The 22500-nt window shown below is 43.9% G+C and overlaps 1 protein-coding gene across 1 annotated transcript in view; it reads right to left on the bottom strand.

Annotated features, from left to right (window-relative positions):
• dgkg (diacylglycerol kinase, gamma) overlaps positions 1-22500 on the bottom strand; it is a gene marked incomplete at its 5' end in the record, with an annotated part of 64074 nt that overhangs the window by 37878 nt on the left and 3696 nt on the right. Inside the window, 17 exons of the mRNA XM_080839119.1 lie at positions 221-310; positions 1913-1998; positions 5651-5725; positions 7206-7279; positions 8056-8163; positions 8566-8664; positions 9627-9743; positions 12110-12198; positions 13877-13994; positions 14574-14693; positions 14873-14947; positions 15326-15375; positions 16391-16543; positions 16844-17077; positions 17626-17688; positions 19825-19978; positions 21021-21041. Coding sequence (XP_080695245.1) covers positions 221-310; positions 1913-1998; positions 5651-5725; positions 7206-7279; positions 8056-8163; positions 8566-8664; positions 9627-9743; positions 12110-12198; positions 13877-13994; positions 14574-14693; positions 14873-14947; positions 15326-15375; positions 16391-16543; positions 16844-17077; positions 17626-17688; positions 19825-19978; positions 21021-21041 — 1726 coding nt within the window. The remainder of the gene's footprint in view (positions 1-220; positions 311-1912; positions 1999-5650; positions 5726-7205; positions 7280-8055; positions 8164-8565; positions 8665-9626; positions 9744-12109; positions 12199-13876; positions 13995-14573; positions 14694-14872; positions 14948-15325; positions 15376-16390; positions 16544-16843; positions 17078-17625; positions 17689-19824; positions 19979-21020; positions 21042-22500) is intronic.

The following is a 22500-nucleotide window of genomic DNA, read 5'->3' as shown; positions in this document are numbered from 1 at the left end:
ATACTCTCATAAGAAAAATAAGGCCACCATGGTTCTGTCCTTCAAAGTCATAGGTCAATAAACATCTGTCATCAACATTAGCCATACCGGCTGCTAAGCACATCGAATGCTGAAAAGGGAAAAAGTAATCCTTTTATCTCCCTACATTTCCTTCAATTCGTGGATCTGATCCACCTAGTGTACTTCGTCTCTGCGCCCCCATTCCCCCGGCCCCACTCACCTCCGCCCCAGCGCAGACACCTGGCCAGGTCATTCCCAGTACCGAGGGGGAGGATTGCCACAGGTGGTTGTCTGGCAAAGTTGGCTTTATCTGTAAAAAAAAAACAGGAGAGAAACATTTTCAGAATTCAGAACAGTAAAGCCTACCAGCCAAGCAGGTAAATACAAAACAATTGAGTGCGAACTTAAGTCACTTCCAAGACATTCAACGGCAAAGAGCTGCCTCCTCAGATGTCCTACCTAACTCAAGTGAATGAACAGATTTAATTAGTACTGAGTTCAGTTAATGTAATTTCGCAAACAGCAAAACAACAACATTCATCTCTGACTGAAATTACTGGGTGGTGGCCTAGTTCTGAAGAGGCGTGTGTGTGTGTGTGTGTGTGTGTGTGTGTGTGTATGTGTGTTTGTGTGTGTGTTTGTGTGTGTGTGTGGGGGGGGATGCTTGATTTACAGACTGTGCCCAGTGCTCAGCCATTTCTTTTCATCTAACTGATTATAATCATGACAGAACAATACACCCACCCAAACACGAGTGATCTGTTTCTCAGATCATTATGAACAAATTCACTTAAGTAACACTGCGAAGGCCATCCAAGCCTTCCAAGACAATCGGCTTGACCTCACATATAGAGGCCAGAACAGTGACGGGTAAAAACAACATGGCAAAGGTAGTCAATTGCCATTCCAATTAAGGGGGGCAAAAATAATCAGACCCCTACTGGCACAAGCCATCATCTGCTGCCAGTCAAAATACACACGCACACGTACGCACACACACACGCACGCACACACACACCAAACACCCAAAGATAGTCACTCCACAGAAACTGGGACAAGCTGCTTATAAGGAGACGGGTTTGGAGTCAGTGCTCTCTATCTCTTCAGTTCTATTTGTTTTCAAATTAATTTGTATTAGAAGCCCTAAAGCAGAAATGTACGAAAGGTGGAGGTGTAAAAGTCAACACCCACACACACATTCTCTGCATTGTGCGTGTGTGTGTTAGGACCAGGTGGATTGTTAGCCTGAACACAAGTGCTGCCTCCCTTATCGCAATACAATGAATCACGCTTTTATTTTCCATGAAAAAAGGTCACAGAAAAGGTTTGGTGGAAAAGCCATTTAGTGCACAAAAGCCGTTTCGTCATCCCATTACCAATCATTAAGTGTGCTTTAAAGAAAAAAAACGAAAAAAAAAAACGAAATCAGACAAGCTGGCTAGCTAGGACTCTGCCAGGAGCTGTAATATTTGTATAGCATAAAGCTTTTGCCTGAGAGACCAAGCTACGGTAAGACAATTCTCGAGATTCAAAACCTTCATTTTCACATTAAACTCAAATTACACCTCTCAGCACAGAGAAAAATGAAGGGGTAGGCATGGCAGCCCATTTCACTTTTTATAAGGGGTTTAAAAGCCAAAGCCAAGTTATTAAGTAATTGAAATGTTAACTGAAAGGTTAACTCACTCACATGGCCATATGGTTTTGATTGAAGACTATAATGAAATTACATTATAATGGGCTTTTATGTATTAGATGGCAGGTGTATTCCGCACAATATGATTACTCCCTGCTTTCAATTTCTTTCCATCATCTTTAAAATACAGTCAGTTGAGAAGACGTTTCTACATGAACAGTATCTGAATCAGACAGGATGCAGGACTGCAAGGTCTCTCTGGCTCTCAGCACTTACCAATGCAGTCTAGGATCCAGCCCACTGTCCCATCCCCACCGCAGGCCAGCACACGGAAATCAGGAACATCACGGAAGAAGTTGAGCCTAGGAAAAGAAACATAGCATCAGTGTGTGACACAGGTGGGCTCAGAGGATATTTCTACCTATGCCACACAGTAGCATTGCTACCCACTGATTTATACTTTAAGGTATCTGAAGCTGCCGTTTTTAAAGGACCATGGTGTTTTTGTAATGACTTTCATTAAGGCTATAAGGGAATTGACACAGGAAAGTACAAAGGGAAGTTACACTGGAAATTGCTTATTTTTAACGGTGATAAAACTAAACATTTGATGTGGGTTTGGTTTGATGCCTTGTTTCTGTGCGTGGCTAAATACATTCACCAGAGTTCAGCTCACAGTGTAGAGGGGGCTCAGCTGAACCAGACTCTGCCGAAGCAGCAGACGCGCATGAACACATCTCCCTCTGCTGGCCAGTGCAATGACCTGTGCTTGTCAAAGGGGGGGGCGGAGGTAAAACTGGCACTTACGCACTTCCATACGCACTATAGGGAGGCTAGGCTGCACTGAGCGTAATAGTTTCGCAACAAAGCTTCATGGCATCCTTAAAAATTCATGCTATTTAATGTTAGCGCTGCAGCACAATGGTGCTCCACAATGTTTTATGCATTCGAGCTTGGGAGAGACACACTGTGTCAACAATGTGGGTAAATGGGGCTCCAAATTAGCGGAGACAATGCCAACAAACAACACTTTTAATCCACTCAAAACAACTAATTGTGAGTCATCCAAGAGCCCCCTGTCACTCTCACTAAAAAGCTACTTAAATCCGTTGCTATGGCATCACAGGCGTTTGGAGAGAAACAAGAGTGTGCAGATTAACCCTTAAGTGAGGCATACTAACCACAGTGTGTATGAAAGGATTTCATGGGCCTCTCAAGACATCCCCAGTACATAAAAACCACAACCATGATGAGGCTTGGAAATTCATTAGGAATGGATTACAAAGCATCTACACAACTTCACTTATGAGATGCAGACTGTAGACACAAGAAGTATCAGTTGTACCAGCAGTTACTCCTGAGGTGTAAAAAAAATCACTGACAAGAAAGACACTATTCAAATGAATGTCAAACATAGAATGAGGAACAAAAAATCTATTCCAATCCGCCTGAAATGCTGGCTAGTTATGGTGGAGACTCAAGTGGGTGAGGCTACATTCAGACATTTATTTCAGACAGACAGGAGCCCAACTGAATAAACTTCATAACAAGTGAGATGTTGTCCTCATCCTTTATTCTCTTTTGACAATGCGGGGAATGCTTTTATGGCAGAGAAAACCTTTACATTTGTAAGTATACTATGAAGTGGACATTTGTTCATTCATGCAACCCACTGCACAATGTACATAGTGTGTACATTTTGAGAGAAGGGAATAAAAGAGAGAGGAGAGCAAAAGAATGAGAGACAGAGAGAGAGCGAGCGAGCGAGAGAGAGAGAGAGAGAGAGAGAGAGAGAGAGAGAGAGAGAGAGAGAGAGAGAGAGAGAGAGCCTCATTGCCAAACAGGATTTTCTTTCCTTTTAAGGTCATGAGGAGTCTTTCAAGTTCAGGCAATGAAGAAAAAGCTTCCTGCTCAGCAGCAGGCCAGGCTGAAGGGTGGTTTTGGAGGGGGGGGGGGGGGGGGAATCCCCCTCAGTACAGAGTTCTCACCAGCCCACCTCTCTGAGCAGGGGCTGGGCCTGCTGCCCAATTACTGCAAACACGGGAGCAGTTAAAGACCTACAATTTTACCAATACTCATTTGTGATTTATATGTGCCTCGTGTCTTAAACTGAACATCACTGTGTGTAACATCACACTGCGTTCTCCATCAGAGGCTGTTGTTAGTGCTGATGCCTCACTTGCTCCAGGGGTAGACTCACTGCAATTACTGCTCATTCGACAGCCAGTGCTTATCAGGCGTTACATCATTCCATTTTCTCCTACTCTGCCATTTCCCAAAAGGTTTGCTATTAACTTCAGCTACGTCACTGAGACCTGCCTCTCTTCCTCTTACTCACTCCCTCTTTTCCTCCCTCTCTCGCTTTCCTCCCTCTCTCTCTTTCCTCCCCTCTCTCTCTCCTCTGTCTATTCCAAAGGGCTCTTTTGAGTGGCTACAGTCGTGACTGACTGTGGGAGGGGTGACCCTGTGGACAATAAGGCAGGTCACTCTCATGAAAGACGGCCATTCGTCTTGTTCTCAACTTCTTTTAATGAAACATCCTGTTGCACAAACCCACAGAGGTACAGTGTGTACCAGCATGCGTGTGTGTGTGTGTGTGTGTGTGTGTGTGTGTGTGTGTGTGTGTGTGTGTGTGTGTGTGTGTGTGTGTGTGTGTGTGTGTGTGTGTGTGTCTGTGTGTGTGTGTGTGTATGTGTGTGTGTGTGTGTGTGTGGAGCTCTGTGTGTGTGTGGAACTCCGTGTGTGTGTGGAGCTCTGTGTATATTTGGATATACAGTATCTGTAAGCAGAGCACTTAAATGCTGTTAGGGGGAGCAGTATTGAAAACCAAAGGAAAGAGAAAAGCGATGAAGGCTGGTTATGTGATATTTACAATATTTTTTAATAATTATATATATTACTAATAACCATGAGGATGTATGAGCAAACAGCCAGCATTTTTTGCATTGTATACAGTACTGCAAATGTTAGAGTGCCATGGTCTATATCATTACTGCTAGCGCTTAGCCTTGTAACTCACATTTTATCAATTCAACCAATGTATCAATAAAATGACCAAATACTGTTTAAGTTCTCTATAGATATTCACGGTTACCTAAAAATAAGCCAAATTAATATCACAAAAACAAATTTAATTAAGGAATCTACTAAGGTTAACCAATCCCGCCAATCACATAAAAGGCACACCAATTGCCAAACCTTTTCAACTTCTACAAGACAATAAATCCAATCCTTCCTCAAGAGTTACTATTTATGATGCAACTCATTGCACTGAGAGTGAAAAAACTACATTCAGTGATTCATTGACATCCGCAAATGTTTTTGCAAATGTCACAGTGATTTTAGCAGTGATAATGCCTAAAAAAAATGCAAAACAATAGTATACTGGCACAAACGTACACAAGGCAAAAAAAGCACAAGTACAAAAAAGTTAAAATGTGTGCACACAAAAAATAAAACTCAGAGCCAACAGCCATCATTTCACCTCAATGTGGCAGGCATCATATTACCACAATGGACCCAACCCAGCATGCTTTGCAGGAGGTACAGGGTTACAGTGGCAAAGCGCTAAAGACACGGGGCTCTCTGCACCAAAAAGACCCAAGAGACGCTTGTCGTGACTGATGGGCTTATGAAAGCACGTGGCTCAGCCAACAGGCTTTTTGTGCCCAAACAGTGGCGTGGGGAAGCTGAGGGGGGATATTACATGGCAGGGTGTCTACATGGTGAGGGAGCTGAGTCAGAGCGAACACAAGCGTGAAAGGGCTTTTCAAAAACACAGTACTTCTAGATTTTCATGACATTTCATTGAGTCTCTTTGTCCCGTTTGACAATGTAATTTGAGGATCTTAAATTTGTCACTGCCTGGCTGGATAGGAGAAAAAAGAGAGAAGGGGGAGAGAGAGAGACAGAGAGAGGAAGGATGGGGACTGAATACAGGAAGTGGGTGTAAAGGACTGTAAGCACACTAGTTTTGTTTTTTCGTTCTTTTTGTCCCTATCTTACGAGACTCACCCCACCATGGGCCCTCCACACTCCAGACTGTAGACCTGTCGGGGGTTCAGCAGATACCGGAACTTCCGTAGCACCCTGCCAAGAGGAGACACACACACACACACACACACACACACACACACACACACACACACACACACACACACACACACACACACACACACACACACACACACACACACAGGGAGAGAGGGGGAGAAAACCTCTTTGAATCAGGTGGAGAGATCAAAAGATAGAGAGTGAGAGAGACAGAGACAGAGACAGAGGCAGAACGAGGCAGGGCGAAAGACAACTAGAGAGAGAGAATGAGAGAGAGAGAGAGGGAGAGAGAGTCAGAGAGACAGCGCTTGAGCAGCAGTTGCTGTGTAACCTTCACAGCTGCGTGTTGTTTGAGATGACTGCTGAATGCCCCACAATGTCCTTCAAAATGAAACTAATTGTGTTAGCTTCCGATGCCCTAAGCACATGAGGAGGTTGGAGGGGAGAGAGAAAAAGCCAATAGTCTGATACCTGTCACAGGCAAACCTTTCAGAGTTAAGAGCAACTCATTCAATGGAGCGATAATTTGAGCTCTTAACATTCTCTAATGACGTTATTCGCACGACACATGAAATAAAGTTATTGCGCAGTCGAAAGCTAACGCGTAGGCTTAGAGAACACCACGCTCTTCAAACAATGAAAACAATTATGTGCGGTGCTGTAAAAGCATTCGCCACAGCACTAGCTGTTTCTCTCTTCTCCTTCTCAATAAAAAAGTGCATTTCTTAAAAGGGTTCACCTTTTGGATTTGGAGCACCCCATGCTGAGAACATCTAATAATAGGGAATGAGCTGCCCCTTAATGGCGTTCTAAAGTGTGTTGCTATGGCAATGTGTCCACCAAAATCCTAAAACTCTGGACAGTTAGACCGCATGGTGGGTGGTGAGAACGGCAACAACACCTACATTCATCCTCAGCCCGGACAGCACTTTGATTTTCTTCCATCTATTCGTTTCCTCATTTGCTTTGATTAGTAGGAGGAAAGTGACACTGCTGTTGACCACGAAAGGGATATTTTTCGGATAAAATACAGCGGGCCCTAATTTCATTGGCGGGCAATGAGCAAAGCAATGAGCAAAGTCTGTCATGCGTGAACTAAAGCTGTCGTGTGGGAGCATTACGCTGACCCACCCATGTTTGCACTTAGGATGTTGCTCATGGGATTGAATTAGCCAAATGATTTTGCCAAGTTATTAAATTAACTTTAGTTCATGCCTGCCTGGTGGACTTTGCTTGTTGCTTAGCTTGCTGCCAGTTGCCTATCAATGAAATTAGGGCCCGGTATATTTTATTTTGTGAAAAATGGTTCAAAACTACTTATGTTTTAATGAATAATTGTTTCTATAAATCAAAAACTATATTCTTACATTCTGATACAACACCTAGAAAATATGGTATATTTCACCACTCTCCCTCTCTCCCTCTAGTCCTCTAGTGTGGCCTCATTTGCGATAAATGCCTCATCACAACATAGCCTATGTGCCGAAAGAACTTTCTGGAAGCCCGGCCCACTCACCTCTCTCCCTGCCGCCCACCACTCTTTGGGTTCACCAGCACCAGTAGCGGATGCGTCCCTGGGAGAGGAGTGATCTGGATGGGGGAGGACAGGTTGAGAACAGTCAGTCCAACACACACACACACACACACACACACACACACACACATGCCCATGTGCGTACAGGAACTAGAACACCGTTTGTTGCAAGAAAATGAATAAATGGCTGGATTGATTGATTGATTGATTGATTGATTGATGACCAGTATCTACTGCTTGGGCTTACATCTCTCTGAATCCATCCAAATCTTTGATTTCTGTTTCTCTGATTTCAATGACAAGTCAATCCTTTATAATGATTCTGTAAATCTTTCCGGTAGATAACACAATCCTACTCTTAATGTGTTAAAATAGGAAATTGACAAATCCAACATAGCTGACACTAGGGTAAAGATATTTCACTACATGGAACAATAACTGTTTGTACAGTATTATAATCTTTACGTTAACAGAAGCATCATGATGCTAAGGGTCTGTCTTGTTCTTCTGAGGGATATGACAGCATGAAAATATGAGTGGGGTCACTCAGCCCTCCCACGCTAGTAATGTCTGCTCGTCTCAAAGTGTATGCTTCATTCAATTCAATTACACAACTGTTTAGTTCCTGAAGAGACACGAACATCGTCCTTGAGCTGATCGTGTTCAGACTAACTCATTCAACCATGGACACACACTCACACACACACACACACACACACACACACACACACACACACACACACACACACACACACACACACACACACACACACACACAGACACACACACACAAACACAGTCTGCATTGTCATCTGTCTCAGCCCTGGCTTACCTGAAGTGCTTGTCCGTCTCCTGTGAATTTGAAGCACTGGCTTGAGTCATCAGGACTAGTGCTGGGTGGGGAATCACTCTCACCCCGCTTCACTACAGAGTGTCGGTCCTGCACACAAACACACACACACACACACACACACGCAGACAGACAGACAGACAGACAGACACAGACACAGACACAGACACAGACACACACACACACACACACACACACACACACACACACACACACACACACACACACAATACTCTTACAGCATTACAATAAAGTAATCTCAGTGTTGAAAAACTGCAAAAAGTAACAAGCATAGCTTTTAGAATCATGGGGAATACGTGATTTTCATGTGATGATGAATGCATTAACACTGAATTACAGTCAGTGTCACTATAAGCACGTACGCACGAATCGTCACAAGTTTGTACACTTCAGTAAGGAGAGCAACTCAGTGCAAAGGTCCTCTGACTGGAGGCCAGGGGTGTTAGAGTGTGGAGGAGTGGGCAGACTTACCAGCACTACTGGGCAGATATAGGAGGGCAGGAGAGTGTGGTCCCTCAAGCCCCCACCATCACACTCAGGCTTCAGGCTGGAGGCACACTTATTATGGAGCTGAAAGCAATGAGATAAAACAAGAGACCGATACATGAACAGATCACAGAGAGAGAGAGAGAGAGAGAGGGAGGGAGGAAGAGAGAGAGAGAAATCTAGTAAGACAGAAGGAAATTCAAGCTACAATTAATTTGCAAACAATATTCTCACTGCTGTAGTACTGGAATAAGTACTAAACCGAGTTTAGTGTAAAGTATGTTGTTTACTTGTTTACTAGCTAAAACATTGCTTTTTGACCAGTGACGACAGTGCGCTGCAAAAGGACACCAGAGAGCCAGTGTGTGCAAAGGTGCAACCAGCTCTTTGTTTGACAGTTGCTGGGCCTTTGAAATGTTATTCTTCAGGACAAGGAGATAATGGAGGTGCCATCTAAAGAGGCCACATGAAAATGAATGGCAGTTTATGAGCCACTAAGAACATGTTCCATTACAAATAACAGATGATAACACAGTTATGAGATACTGTCAGTGGCACTCAAGGCTGGTTCTGACTCAGACAGAGTCGAGTTTCATGTCAATACTCAGGCTCTTAACAGCTGTAATTCAAGTAAGGGATTATCATATTAAGCCTTGATGTGATTGTCATAAACTAACTGTGCTGTGGGAGCTCCCTCTAGTGGTAAACAGAGGTAGGGCTGTTAATGTTGAAAATTACATAACATCCTTAACATAGAATGTATGTTGCTATTTTACTTTCTACAAAACAGTCACGATTATGTTAGTGCTGCTTTTGGTTATTAGCAAGTGGGCAGCATGAGATTCCCATGCAACACAATGTTTAAACAATCCATAATTTGATCGTTCTATCAAGATAAATAATTTATAACAATATTGAAATCTGAAATACAATTGGATGGTCTGAGGGAGCTTAGAATAGAGGTCAAGTACCTGACAGACTGATTTTTGATAGTGAGAGTATGTAATTCTGTGATCTGTCCATTTGAGGGCAGTGTAAACACTTACAGTGATCTGACACCAGACACAGTGCAGGCCGGTTAGTCCCTGGTAGCACTTAATACTGCGATGGCAACGGTCACACTTGGTGGGAGAGTTGCCCTCCATCCACACGTGCTGCATAGCCTGCAGAGAGAGGATGAATCACCAAGTTAGCGATGCAATTCTTGCAACAACAGTAATTTGAGAAATGGGAACATACTATATAAAGTATGTCTGCTGAAAAACAAAGCTCTCACAAGTGTAGAAAAGATCTCATAAAGACATGCACAAAAAAAAAAAAACACACACAAATTCACAAAGAGGCACACATAATGTCCTCAAAAAAAGCTTGTTAGACAGCTTGACAACTTCCTTGATCACGCATAATGGCATATTGGCATAATGGCATAGTAAGTAATGTGATTAATTGACCCATCGTCTCACCAAGCCTTGGATACCTCTCTGAGCCAGGTTATATAACACTCTACAGAGGACACTTACACTGTAACACTGCCATAACACTCTACAGAGAACACTTACAATGTAACACTGCCATAACACTCTACAGAGAACACTTACACTGTAACACTGCCAGCAACACGGTTTCTGTTCTCTTCAAATGCATTTGCAGGAACCAAATAAAATAATAATATAATACAACTAAATAAATAGATCATTCACGATATATCTAGTCCTAATATAGAAGCAGAATCCAGTATTAGCATTTGTTTTGCAGCTGACAGCAGTTTGTGTTCCTTCGTGTTAAGGAGGAACAATGCTTACTACCTTTTAATTTCTACTTTAATGACAAAAGCACTCACACGAATAGAGACAATTCCCTCCAGAAATGAGTGTACAGCAGTGAACAATGCTTTTGATATGAATAACATTGTTGTGGTTGAAAAGATATCCAGTAAACCAGATAGAATCCTGGGCTGTGCGAGATTTAACTTTTAGCTTTTCTTCATTGAAGAAAATCTGTTGAAGTTGGCAAGGCTGTCTGTAGTAGCGCCTGTCTGTCGAAATTATTATTTTCCTTCAAAATGTTTTTTTTCCCTTTATTCATCCTTCACTTGCTCTCTGAGCTGTGAGGTGGATGGATCCTTCATTGCTCATGTATGCAGGATTAAAAACACACCTTCCCTGACCTCCTGGAAGCACGCCAGGGATTGGAAGAGACGGGGTGGGGATGTGTCAGCGCAAAAAACTCTTTGAGACATCACTTTCAGGCGCTGGAAGGGAGTTCTGAAAACCGCACTTCACTTCAGCGACATCTCCCAGCATCAGCATCAGCATCATCCTCAGCAGCAGCTTGTGTTTCATCTCCAGACTTGCTTCATGTCTTTGCTACTGTATCCTCCTCCAGGGAGACCCTCTGCCCCTCTCTGATTGACAGCTGTCCTTCTGTTTGGATGCTCTGGTTTAATGTAATTGTGTAAAATGTCTCTGCTGTGTAGCAACACTATGGATGTGTTAGGACACTTACAGGGCTGAAGTCATGCATGAGTTCATGTTAATGGAAACACCCTCTAATTATTCAAAATTAACCAACAGTATAAACACAATTTCTTTTTAGTTTCGATTTAAATGTTGAAATAAAGTGCTTTATGTAAGCATGAGGCACCTACTGTTATGAATAATTTGTATAGTGTGATAGCCTCTCTACCATCATTACCATAATCATCCTTGGTTATATAAAGCAGTACAAAAATTGTCATTTGGAAAGAGTGGGGACAAACTCTGAATAAAAATGGCAGATTTTCAAGTTTGAAACATCCACTTTGAAGTAATTCACGCCATTCATCTGTGCGAGTGGCGTCCACGTGTGTGCTTCTGAACCTTAAAAACTGAAATGTGGGCCGAAAGCTGCCAATCATTGCAAACAGCTCTCAGTCACGTTCTGTGAATCCGGCCCAAGACAGGGAATGTGAAGGAAGTGCCGTCTGTGAGAAGAGCTTTAATTGAACCACAGGGGAGATTAGTCTAAATATAGAGACGCAAGCGAAACAGAGTGAATATAATCCTGGCATGGCTCATTCTGACGACCACGAGCAGGATGTTCTCATAACCTCCCTGACACGTTTGTGGAATATTAGAGGGGAAGGAGAAATGGCAAAGGTAAAACCGCCAAAGGTCAAACTCATAGAGATGGGAGTTAGGCAAGCGTGTGAGGAAAGGCCGGAGTATCATAGGATTTTTATGATGAGTGAACCATGCACACTCGGTAGCTAAGATATTCCTCAGTCTTTCCTCAAAGACTTCCTCAAGTACGTCCTGACAACACTACATGATCAGAGAGGACGTCCACTAAAAATGTGTTTCATTTGATTAAAAGGGAGCTGTATCAGTTGTTTTTTGGAACTTAATTTTGTAAGATGTTAATTAAACTATTCATTGTGTGTGTGTGTGTATTTGTGTGTGTGTGTGTGTGTGTGTGTGTGTGTGTGTGTGTGTGTGTGTGTGTGTGTGTGTCTACTGTCTACTCATAGTATACAGGCTGGGGTACTCACATTGGTGTGTCTGCGGGACTTGGCGTAGGTGCTGATGCAGGCAGCGATGTCTTTGGAGACACAGCGCTCGTGTACTGTGTACTTGCATACTACAGCAGGAGGAGCAGACACAGACAAAAACCACAAATCATATTAACATTGGGTTTAACAGACAGATTACGCTATTAGTCCAACTAGACTACACAAAGGAAATGAGTCTGCTAATGAATTTGAGCTCTGATTACGATCTGATATTCACACTCTGATAAACACAACGATTAGCAAGAAAAATTTGCCCAGATACACATAAGTCACCATCCCTATGGTAGCAGAGTGGCACTTCATTAAAGGAGTAACTATATTCTTTCATGAAACCTTTACCTTCAATAGTGCTGTGCTACAAACCCCGATTATTTTACTGTAAATTCTATGCTTTATGGCAATGTATTGCGTAAAACAAAAATGAAGTGATTGTGAGCTGTAAGAGACTTGTTCTATTCTATGGTAATTCTAGACTCTGATTGTTACACTCATGTTCTATTCTGTCGTCTCTGCAATAGTCTGTGAGCCTTTCCTCTTCTCTGACTTTGAGTTAGTTGCCCCAATTCCAAAGTACTTTGAGTGAAAACAAAATCTATTACATAACAAACTACCACAGGAGATGAGAACAGGAAGAGGCAATTAATTAACAGATCCAGACAACAGATGGGTAGGCATATGAAGTTAAATGTACAAATAAAATTATCACAGACAGACATTGAGTTAAAGTATACACGCTTAAATAAAGGTTCAGCCACAAACACAGCATTCCAACAGTTTAGTGCGATAGGACCCGAAAGATAAGATGTCTGGGCAGGGCAAACTCTGGTGGAGGCCCGTAGCAGTCCTGACGTGCAAATCGTCTGACCAGGGAATAGGCTTGGAAAACGTATCGAATCATCTGGTAAGTTCCCTCCGAACTTTCCCTCAAGATAACTGGCGTGCACTTGCAGTTTTATCCGGTAAAATGACTAGAGGCATTGTGGCCAAAACGATCTCAATCTATTCACAAACTTTACATGGCCAAAAGCCCGGCCCGCTGGTTGGGGACGGGCACAGACTGTGACTGCCCAGTGGGACACTTTGGTAAGCAGATGTGGCGCTGTGGGATGAACCGAACGGCGGGTTAAGGCGCCCAATGCTCATAAGACCCCAGAAAAGGTGATGGTTGATATAGACAGCAGGACGATGGACATTGAAGTCGGAGTCCGCTAAGGAGTGTGCAACAACTCACCTGCCGAATCAACTAGCCCTGAAAATGGATGGCACTGTAGCGTCGGGCCCATACCTGGCCGTCGGAGGCAAGAGAGACGCCGCAGGTGCAGATCTTGGTGGTAGTAGCAAATACTCAAACGAGAGCTTTGAAAGGCCGAAGTGGAGAAGGGTTCCAATTGAACAGCAGTTGAACATTGGTAAGTCAGTCTAAAGGGACAGGCGATTGCCAAGGCGAATGCCAAGGCGATGCGCAGGGCGATGAAGATGTCCAGTGTGGTAACGCAAATTAACCCAGAGAAGCCAGCAGGGGGCTCTGGGAAGAGTTATTGTTTCTTTGTGAAGAAACAATATAGGGGCCTGTGCTCTGGAAACTTTTGGATGGATGAGCAGATCCCAAAATTAGGGAAAAGGATGGGGTATACACTACTTCCCCTCATGAAATCACATGAGAAGGTCAGAACATTTTCACAGACAGTGTGCATAATTTTCTTTTCAATTCATGAAGACAGTAATACATTTTAAACAGACACTCACAGGAGCAACAGAGGCCTTGCTTGCGGACCCCTAGGAGCATGGTGTGGCAGTAGTTACAGTAGGCTGGCTTGTTGAAGTGCTTTAGTCTCCACACATGCTGCCCATCCTCCTGATCGTTCTACAGGGGGCGAGAGAGAAAGAGAGCATGAGAAACTAGGATGGCATGGGGAAAGGAAAAGCCTGTATTTGAATATCAGATATCAGATGACTCAAATATATGGAATTCCATTCGGCCATTTTCATCCCAGTGTTCTCATGTTAGTCCTAAAGGCTGCAATGCCACTTTGATTATAATCTGTAATTAGAATACCGTATGCTGGGCACTCTAAATACAGTGGCTATATTGGTAAGGAATTTTGCAGTTGGTGGGAACCTGGGTACCAGTTACAAAACACACACACACACACAAGGGCATATACAAACACAATTAAATACACACACAAACATGCACACACACATATACACACACAGGCATGCACATACACACATACACAAATAAATACACACAAACACACATATGGGCATGCACATACAGCAGAGTAGAGTAAAGTAGGGCTTTAATGTCCCCAAGGGATGATTTGGCTTGCAGTCAATACAACACACGGGCATGTACATATACACATACACAACAAAGACGCACATGTACGCCCCCCCCACCCACACACACACACACACACACACTGTTTTTCTGTCTCACCGTCTCCATGCCAAGTAACACCAGGAGGGGTATAGTGGTCATGCCTCCTCTGATCCACTCCTCCAGAGTGACAGTCCCATCTTTGTCAAAATCAATCTCCTCCATCATCTCCTTCAGGATCTACAGACACGAACACACAGTGAGGCAGGTGAACTTAAACACCACAAGGCTATGCGAGTCCACTACAGATATCCATATCCATCTGCATAAAATAAAAGTTATGTGACAGGATAACAAGACATATCCTGACAGGTTTTTCTTGTATGTATATAAAAATGTGCATGCATGCAAATTCTTACTGGCTGCAGCTCTGTGGAGTCCCACTCCAGATACTCTGCCACATGGACCATTTGATTGATGATGCGGTCCACTTCCTGAAGACAGGAAGAGCTAGTGACCCTCCAGTTCAGACACAATTGGATCTTCCCATGATTTAAGTCATTAAAGTTGCCTAACTGCCTGAACTGTGTTTCATGGTTCAGAACAAAAAAGATTGACATGAATGGATATGGATGTGTCCTACTCAAATCACAAGGCTACGTTTCCTAAAGTGGGAGGCTATAAAGTCACAACATACTGGCCAACCAACCAGAATGATACCACTGTGGGGATGACTACTGGTTTACTTAAAAGGATACATGAATGGCCGACTACTGGCCACTTACATGCTGACCGATGGCCTATGGTCATCCAATTACATAACACATCCTACCGCCTAGCGGAGCTACTTATCCTGTGTCCGGCGCACTTACCGAGCTGTCTAGAACACCGTTGCCATCCGTGTCGTAGAGGCGGAACATGACTAGAGGAGGGCGAGAAAGCAGAGAGCCCATGATGACTCAGTTCAGTAGCAACCGCCCCGACCTATCATCCTCGGACAAAACATCCCCTGGAGAATGGGAATTCATCTGAGCCTGACGACTTCTCTCCCGTGGCAGGTTTCGACTGTCGCTTGTCAAAGCGCTAGTGGCAGAGATTAGCCGCTGTGTCACGGTGTTTGGGGTGGCATATTTAGCTCAGAGCTCTAAAAGAAGTCAATTGGAAATACAAGCTTAAGGCGATGTCAGGACACGGTGACAAACAGGGTCATCACTGAGTTAAGCCAACCACACTCCCAACGTTTCCTGAGCACGTAGGAGCTGAAACTGAATGATGGCAAAGAGGTGAACAAGAGGCCCAGGGGACGAGATGGTCATTTGGTGAACGGTGAGAGGGCTGAAAACATCGTCAGACTGAATAAGGACATGTAAACACCGAGTGGATTAGAATAAAAATGCTTTTGAACATATTGCTGTAGGCCTACATAACTTTTTATTGTTTTTCTTCATTTAAAAAAACACATGTTCAAATATCTGAGATGACCATAACCAACATTCAAAAATCATAACAGAAGGGTTGGGATTTAAAAGCCAAATTCAGTCCACACCATGTTTTTTTCGGGTGGTATTGTTGTCCTTGAACAAAATATGATCTTTTTTTCAGATGTCTCAAGGGTCCTCTCACATACAAATATCACAGTAAAATATCTCCTCACAAGTGCCCATTTCACATTATCCTTAGTTATTATGCTATTGTTTTGCTTCCATGTTTGCACTTAATGTTCCACATATTGTATGGTCTCTAATTTGTATGTAGCTTGGTCCAAAAATTATAATTATATACTGGATCATTTGCAGTTTAGCGTCTGTTTGTTCAGTGCCTGGGCCTAGGGGGACTTCAAAAACATTCACAAATAAATCCCTCATAGTATAAAAAACAACCAAATCATTACCATCTATAAAAGTGTACTTTATAATTAGACCCTTGATGCCACTTACACTCCAGTTTGTCCTCTGGTGTGCCCCTCTCCAGAAGCGACAGGTAGCACACGATGTCCTTGAGGAAGACCACTTGAGGGGAGGGCAGGGGAGAGCCCTTCTGGGATGAGGGGCTCTTGTTCTGGGAGGCACTCTTCTCGCTTCGTGTCTGCTCTGGAGAATAAGAGAGAGAGGCCTCTATTAGGGACCTCATCATATGTAGTAGAAGGGCATAGGACTTATCTTCCCAACATACATTCAGTTTGCAGTACATTTCAGTAAGATGACTTCACGTTATTTTGGTCATCTGACATTTGTAGTTATTGTGGAAAAGTAGAATAGACACTGTTTTTGTCACTATCATTTTCTATACAAAGACTTCTAAAGAAAGGTTAGTTAGAGAAACAGACTAGCCAAGTTAAGGGCAACACTGACTTCTGTATATTTACCCCCTTTTGCACTTAAGACACTCACCAGGAGACAGGCGAGGGGATCCCGAGGTCTTTGTGGGTGCCAGGGCATTGCTACTGCCCCCCACAGGCTTGGACTGGCCACAGGGTGAGCGGCTGTGACCCCCAGTCCCTGAGCGCTGGGAGGAGGAGCGGGAGGAGCAGGGCGATGTGGTGACCCCTGACCCCGCTGCCACAACGCCAGAGTGCTCGGGGGTGTGCCTGCCCATGGCAGACAGGATGCTCTTCCCGTTCATTCCTGAGAAATAGAGGACAGGAGAAGAAGAGGAAACAATCGGGAGACGAACAATAAGAGGTAGACAAGGAGTGAAATTGAGTGACAGGGAGAGGTTGAGAGATGGAGCGTGAGGGAAAGAAGAGAATGAAACAGACTGACGTTAGTTATTGTTATTACAAATACAGAAGGATAGATAGATAGATAGATAGAATGATATTATTGGCAAAAAAACAGTAAGAAAGAGGGCCGCAAGAGATGGTTGCCACTGATACGCAACAGAAACAACTGGTTACAGATAGGCATGCTGCTATCGGTGAGATGTGGGGACACAGCCGATTCAACCTGAACATCCAAATCAACACTTCCACACGCTCATGGAAGAACCGCAGTCTCTGCTCTGTGGTTACACAAAGAACCCACAGATTTACACTGACAGACGACACAAAGCAACACAACAGGAGGAACACTGAGGGGGCCTTCAGCCGATGGCTCAGAGGATGGACAGGATGCTCTGTTCCGGGGGGAAGGGGGGGGGGGGGGGGGGGATTATGGCCACACCAATGTGGTACCTGTTATCGGTGCACAGGCCACTTCGGTCTGTATAGAGATGCCTGCATCGATCGACATGGGCTCTGCAGACACAGGGGTGCAAAGAGGGGGAGGTCATGAGCAATGAGCTGTGTGCCGGGAAACACCAGGAGAGGAATGGTAAGGAAAGAAAAGGGTGTTTTTTAGGGTGAATGCTTTGACGTATGTTCTGCTGGGCACTGGTTTTCTTTGAGTCCACTAAAAAACTTCTAACGACAAAGTCAAAATGATCAGTGATGTTATCCGTACTCTGTTGTGCTTGATACATTATTTCACACCACCTTCATTTATCAGACAATGTCAAAACATTCAGTGGTTTGCCTAAAGGTATGGCATTTCATAATGATTGAGGATTTAATTTCCCGTCTAGTGAAATATTGCTAGAGCCCCAGAACTCTTGGGGGCTTCATTTAGCTTAGAGTTAGTGAATAATGCAGAGTGTGGTCAAGGAAATGCCCCAACTACCTTGTGAGATTAAATGAATTAACTGAGGCACCTCTGACTTAATCAGTTATTTAGAAACAAGCCTTTTCAGGGACTGCCTAAAACATAGATTCCTGCAACTTTATATGAAAGATCATCATCAAAAAATACTTTACCAATATCAATTTTATCAACCACATATGCTATGTTTAACGTAAAGTAGTCTGTTTCAGCACCAAAATAAACTGAATCAAGACCTGCACCTTCTACATGTTAAATGTTCACTGCTCTACCAGCTTTGAAGCCCCTTAACACTAGCAACACTAGGTGGCACTGCAGACCATAGCCTTGGCACCATCGCAGATGCTGAATTGGGTGACTACACCAGACACCACCAACAACAGGGTTAACGTGGAACTTATAAAAAAGTACACATTGGGCGAAATACCTTCAGCGTGTGGACACTTTTCTTAATTACAATTGCACTAAATGTTTAATCCTCCATTAGACATGCAATATTGTCATACATTTACATGAACCATTATTTCTTGTGAATGAACCTGCCTTATCCACCATGCTTGCAAGTCGAAGCCTACGTCATTTGATCACTTCCAGTGTTATGCAAAAAAAAAAAAATCAGACACAGTCGAAAGCCATTTTGCCCGGAGAAATGTGTGTTATTTATGGCTACCTTAGCCCATTCAGACGTATTCTGTTAAAAAAAACAATGATTGGACACACTGTGTTCCAGATCAGTCATCTAAATGCATGATTAGTCAGAAGACTTGACCATTTACGTCATCACCTTCAGGGACATCTTGCAGATATTGATTTTTGGGTCACCGTTCCAATTTGAAAGAGAGGAGGAATAACAAAACAGCAAATTGACAAATTCACTGTGAAACTCATTTCCTCCTTTCCTGTTTTTGGCCTGAGACCCCCTGACAAAGCCTGAGCCAGCCACCACCCATCTGTCACAGACACTCAGCTGCTCCGCTGCAGAGCAGAATGGGTCTGTTCCAGTTTGTGCCCAGAGCCCGGATAAGGGCTGCAAGTAACACCCAGTATTAACAGCACACTGAACTAATCAACCAGACACCCTGCCGGCACTGTTTGTGTGGTCAAACAACTCCAACAGCGTGTGTATGTATGTATGTGTGTGCGTGCGTGATTGCTTGTGTGTGTGTGTGTGTGCGCAGGCGTGTGGGCGTGTGTGTGTGTGTATGTGGTTGTGTGAAAATGCACTCTATGAGTCCAGAGAGATGTCCACCATTTCAGACAAGAAGAGAAAATTCTCATTTGCAAGCACCACATTCCCATAAGGCCTGCCTGCTTGAGCCCTTCACATCAGCGGATGCCACTAAAAACAGATCATGTCAGCAGGTCACCGCCAGAGATTGCCCTTGGTCCCTCAGGATGCAGTGATGCCATACCAAATAAAAAAATATTAATACTAAAACTAATAAACCAACACTAACTCTATACTAACAACCAGACTAAGACTCATACCAGCACTACTACTGTAACTAATACTATTACTACTATTACTGCTGCAGCTACTTCTACTACCACTACTACTACTATTATTATTACTAGTAATACTAATACTGCTACTTCTACTACTAGTAGTAGTGCTTCTACTTACAACAATAATACTACCACACTCCACAATGGCTCTGTCCATTGAAATAAATTCCAAATAAAGAACGTACAGCCTAAGCACAGGAGCAGTGAGAGGAGGAGCATAGGATATTTACCCAGCATCCCTGCTCCAGCGCGGGGAGCCTCTGGAGAACATCCTCCACCTGTCTTGCTCTTGAAAGAGGTAAAAAGGTGCTGGCACAGGTCCTCGGGAATGTCATTCTCCAGATATGTGGCCATGAAGAGCTGGAAGCCCTCATAGTCGATGGGCTGAGGAGAAACAGACACAGGCCAGACACGTGATTACAAGGAGGGTAATACCTCAACAATACTTCCACAGTGTCCCCCCCCCCCCAAACCCCCTCAATTTCCCTTGTTTGGAGACAAAAGCAAGGGCTTTGTGGTGACACAGCAGACAAAAACACATGTGTGGAGGAACAGGGGTCTTCACAATACAGCCTTTAGAACAAGTAAAGGCTTCATATGGAACTTTACAGACATGACATCTCTGTTTTATAAAAAGAAAACATGTGGGATAAAGCATCGACCAGATCGCCAACACCTGCACACACTAACGTGCCAAAGGTGGAGGACAATATCTCTTGCAGTGGGACATTCAGTAAGTAGAGGTTAACAAATTGATTTCCCCATATTTAGTGCACAAAGGGAAAGATAGTTAAGCAGTTGTCCACTTGGACACCGTTGGCCAGATACAGAACATAGTGGCTATTCACTGGGATGCCTCTGATTATCTTGATAAGGTACTGGAACAACTCAAAAGGCAAAAGACAAAAGGCAGACAAAACAGTAAGACAGCAACAACCACAATTACAATCATGCCCCAGACTGAGTTTTGTCAATACTGTACTTGTATGAAAGTAGTACACGTCAGAGGGCCTCAATCTGATGTCTTTCAGCTGAAGTAGTACAGCGTAATGAAATCATAGTGTTTAATCTTTCGACTGTGAAAGTGGAGCTGACATGTTTGCTCTTTGTCGGAATCCCCTACCTCCCCTCCTCCCACACACAGACACACGCCCTTCGAAACATGTCCTTCGACACACGTCCTTCGACACACACAAGGAAGACAAAAGACACACAGCTGAGACACAAAAAGCACAGAACGGGAACTTTTGACCTCTCGGACTAAACATGATCCCTGGCGTGTGTGTGTACCTCTCTGGGAGGGGAGAAAAAAGGCAGTGAGAGGGAAAGTAGTGGGTTATGGGGAGGGTTATGCTGTGTTTGGACATGCAGTCTGTAGACACAAAGAACCACAGAGCATGCAAACCCAGAGGGCTCCAGGGCTTACTTGGTTGAGAACATCTTGCTTCTGTTTGGCAGTCAAAAAAGAACAGGCAGAAGGATAAAGGAAAAGATGGCATTAACTTGTTGTCAGTGCTGCTGGGTGTGCACTTGCTGGAATTACTGTGAAGATGCTGTGAACGTTGAGTCCTTTATTCACACAACAAGGATATAAAATGGATACAGCAGAAGTTTTGAGATGAGATTGCATGTTTGAGGTAGCTGTTCCAAAACAACTTTGTGGCTTTTGGGGGTTCTAAAATTAGTCGTCAAAACTCTCTCCACCCTCTCCACTCTCTTTGTTTTCCTTTTCCATTGTGGCTTGACTCTAACCAATACGTTTAGGGCTTTGTTCACATTTTGCTGATTTGTTTTTCCTTGCCTTTTTTGGTCATCACTTGCTCTGAATCACACTGCTGATAATACGTCGAGAGAAAGACATTAAAATAATGAAAAAGCTACAGGTTCAGGACTAAGCAAGGTGTCTGGTTACTTTCTGGTGTCTCCATGGTTTCTGCCCAAATTAGGTTTAAAACTTTGGAATACTACAGATGCATGTGTAGCCTATGTAGTGTTGTCTGTTGACACACCAGGGCAACACTATTCGTAACACTGCCTGTATTTTGGTTCAGAAAATATTTTTGTGTATTCATGCGTGTGACCAAATGGATGGACGACGCATTTGGTTTTGATAGGAGGTATGTATGTGTGTCTGCGTGTGTGTGTGTGTGTGTGTGTGTGTGTGTGTAACTGCCTATGCAAGATGAGCCTCTGTTTGTTTTTCATACTGTGTGCACAGATGAGTCAGTTTGGGCTATGCAAGGATTTCTGCCCTCAGGAAGTGGTTAAAGGAACTCCCTTCTCGAGCAGAAAGTGGACATAGCAATATCCATAAACGTAATTACCCCAAAATCAGCGTAAAACCCTTCTTTGATAGAACACGCCAACCACCTGGCCTCTCCTTCAAATAATGTGAGTAGAGGACCCAACACTGCCTGAAAGTAGTAGGAAACAAGAGATTTATCACAGTCACAGTCTTATAAATCACCCTTGGGCTGAACTGATGTTCTGAACTGACACCTCTCCTTCACCCCTAAAGCCCGGCGTCATGCCCATCATTGTGGGCACCCCTACACCTGCTATTTACAGCCGAACCCCAGCTCATCCGTCAGGGAGAAATACAGGCCCTGTCACAGCGCAGGCTGGGTGAGGGAGGTGGCACTGATAGCTCTCTGATTGCCCTCTCCTCATGGCCTGGCCTGCTACGAGGCGTGTTCAGATTGATGAGCCGTTCGCGGCCCCCATCTCTCGCTCCCGCCGATGTCCACACAGGACACGGGCAGGCTGGGCTCGCTGGCGCCTGGGCATGCACAGCTTCCTCTGACACTATGGCTGGGTGCTACGCATCGATTCAGGGAGCTCTAACGAGGCGCCACTGACCGGCGAGCAACAAATGGCTGTTAGTTATTCTGAGCGGAAGGCCACCA

Source organism: Sprattus sprattus (genome assembly GCF_963457725.1).
Source record: "Sprattus sprattus genome assembly, chromosome: 5".
NCBI lineage: Eukaryota > Metazoa > Chordata > Actinopteri > Clupeiformes > Clupeidae > Sprattus > Sprattus sprattus.
This window is presented reverse-complemented; position numbering and strand designations above follow the sequence as displayed.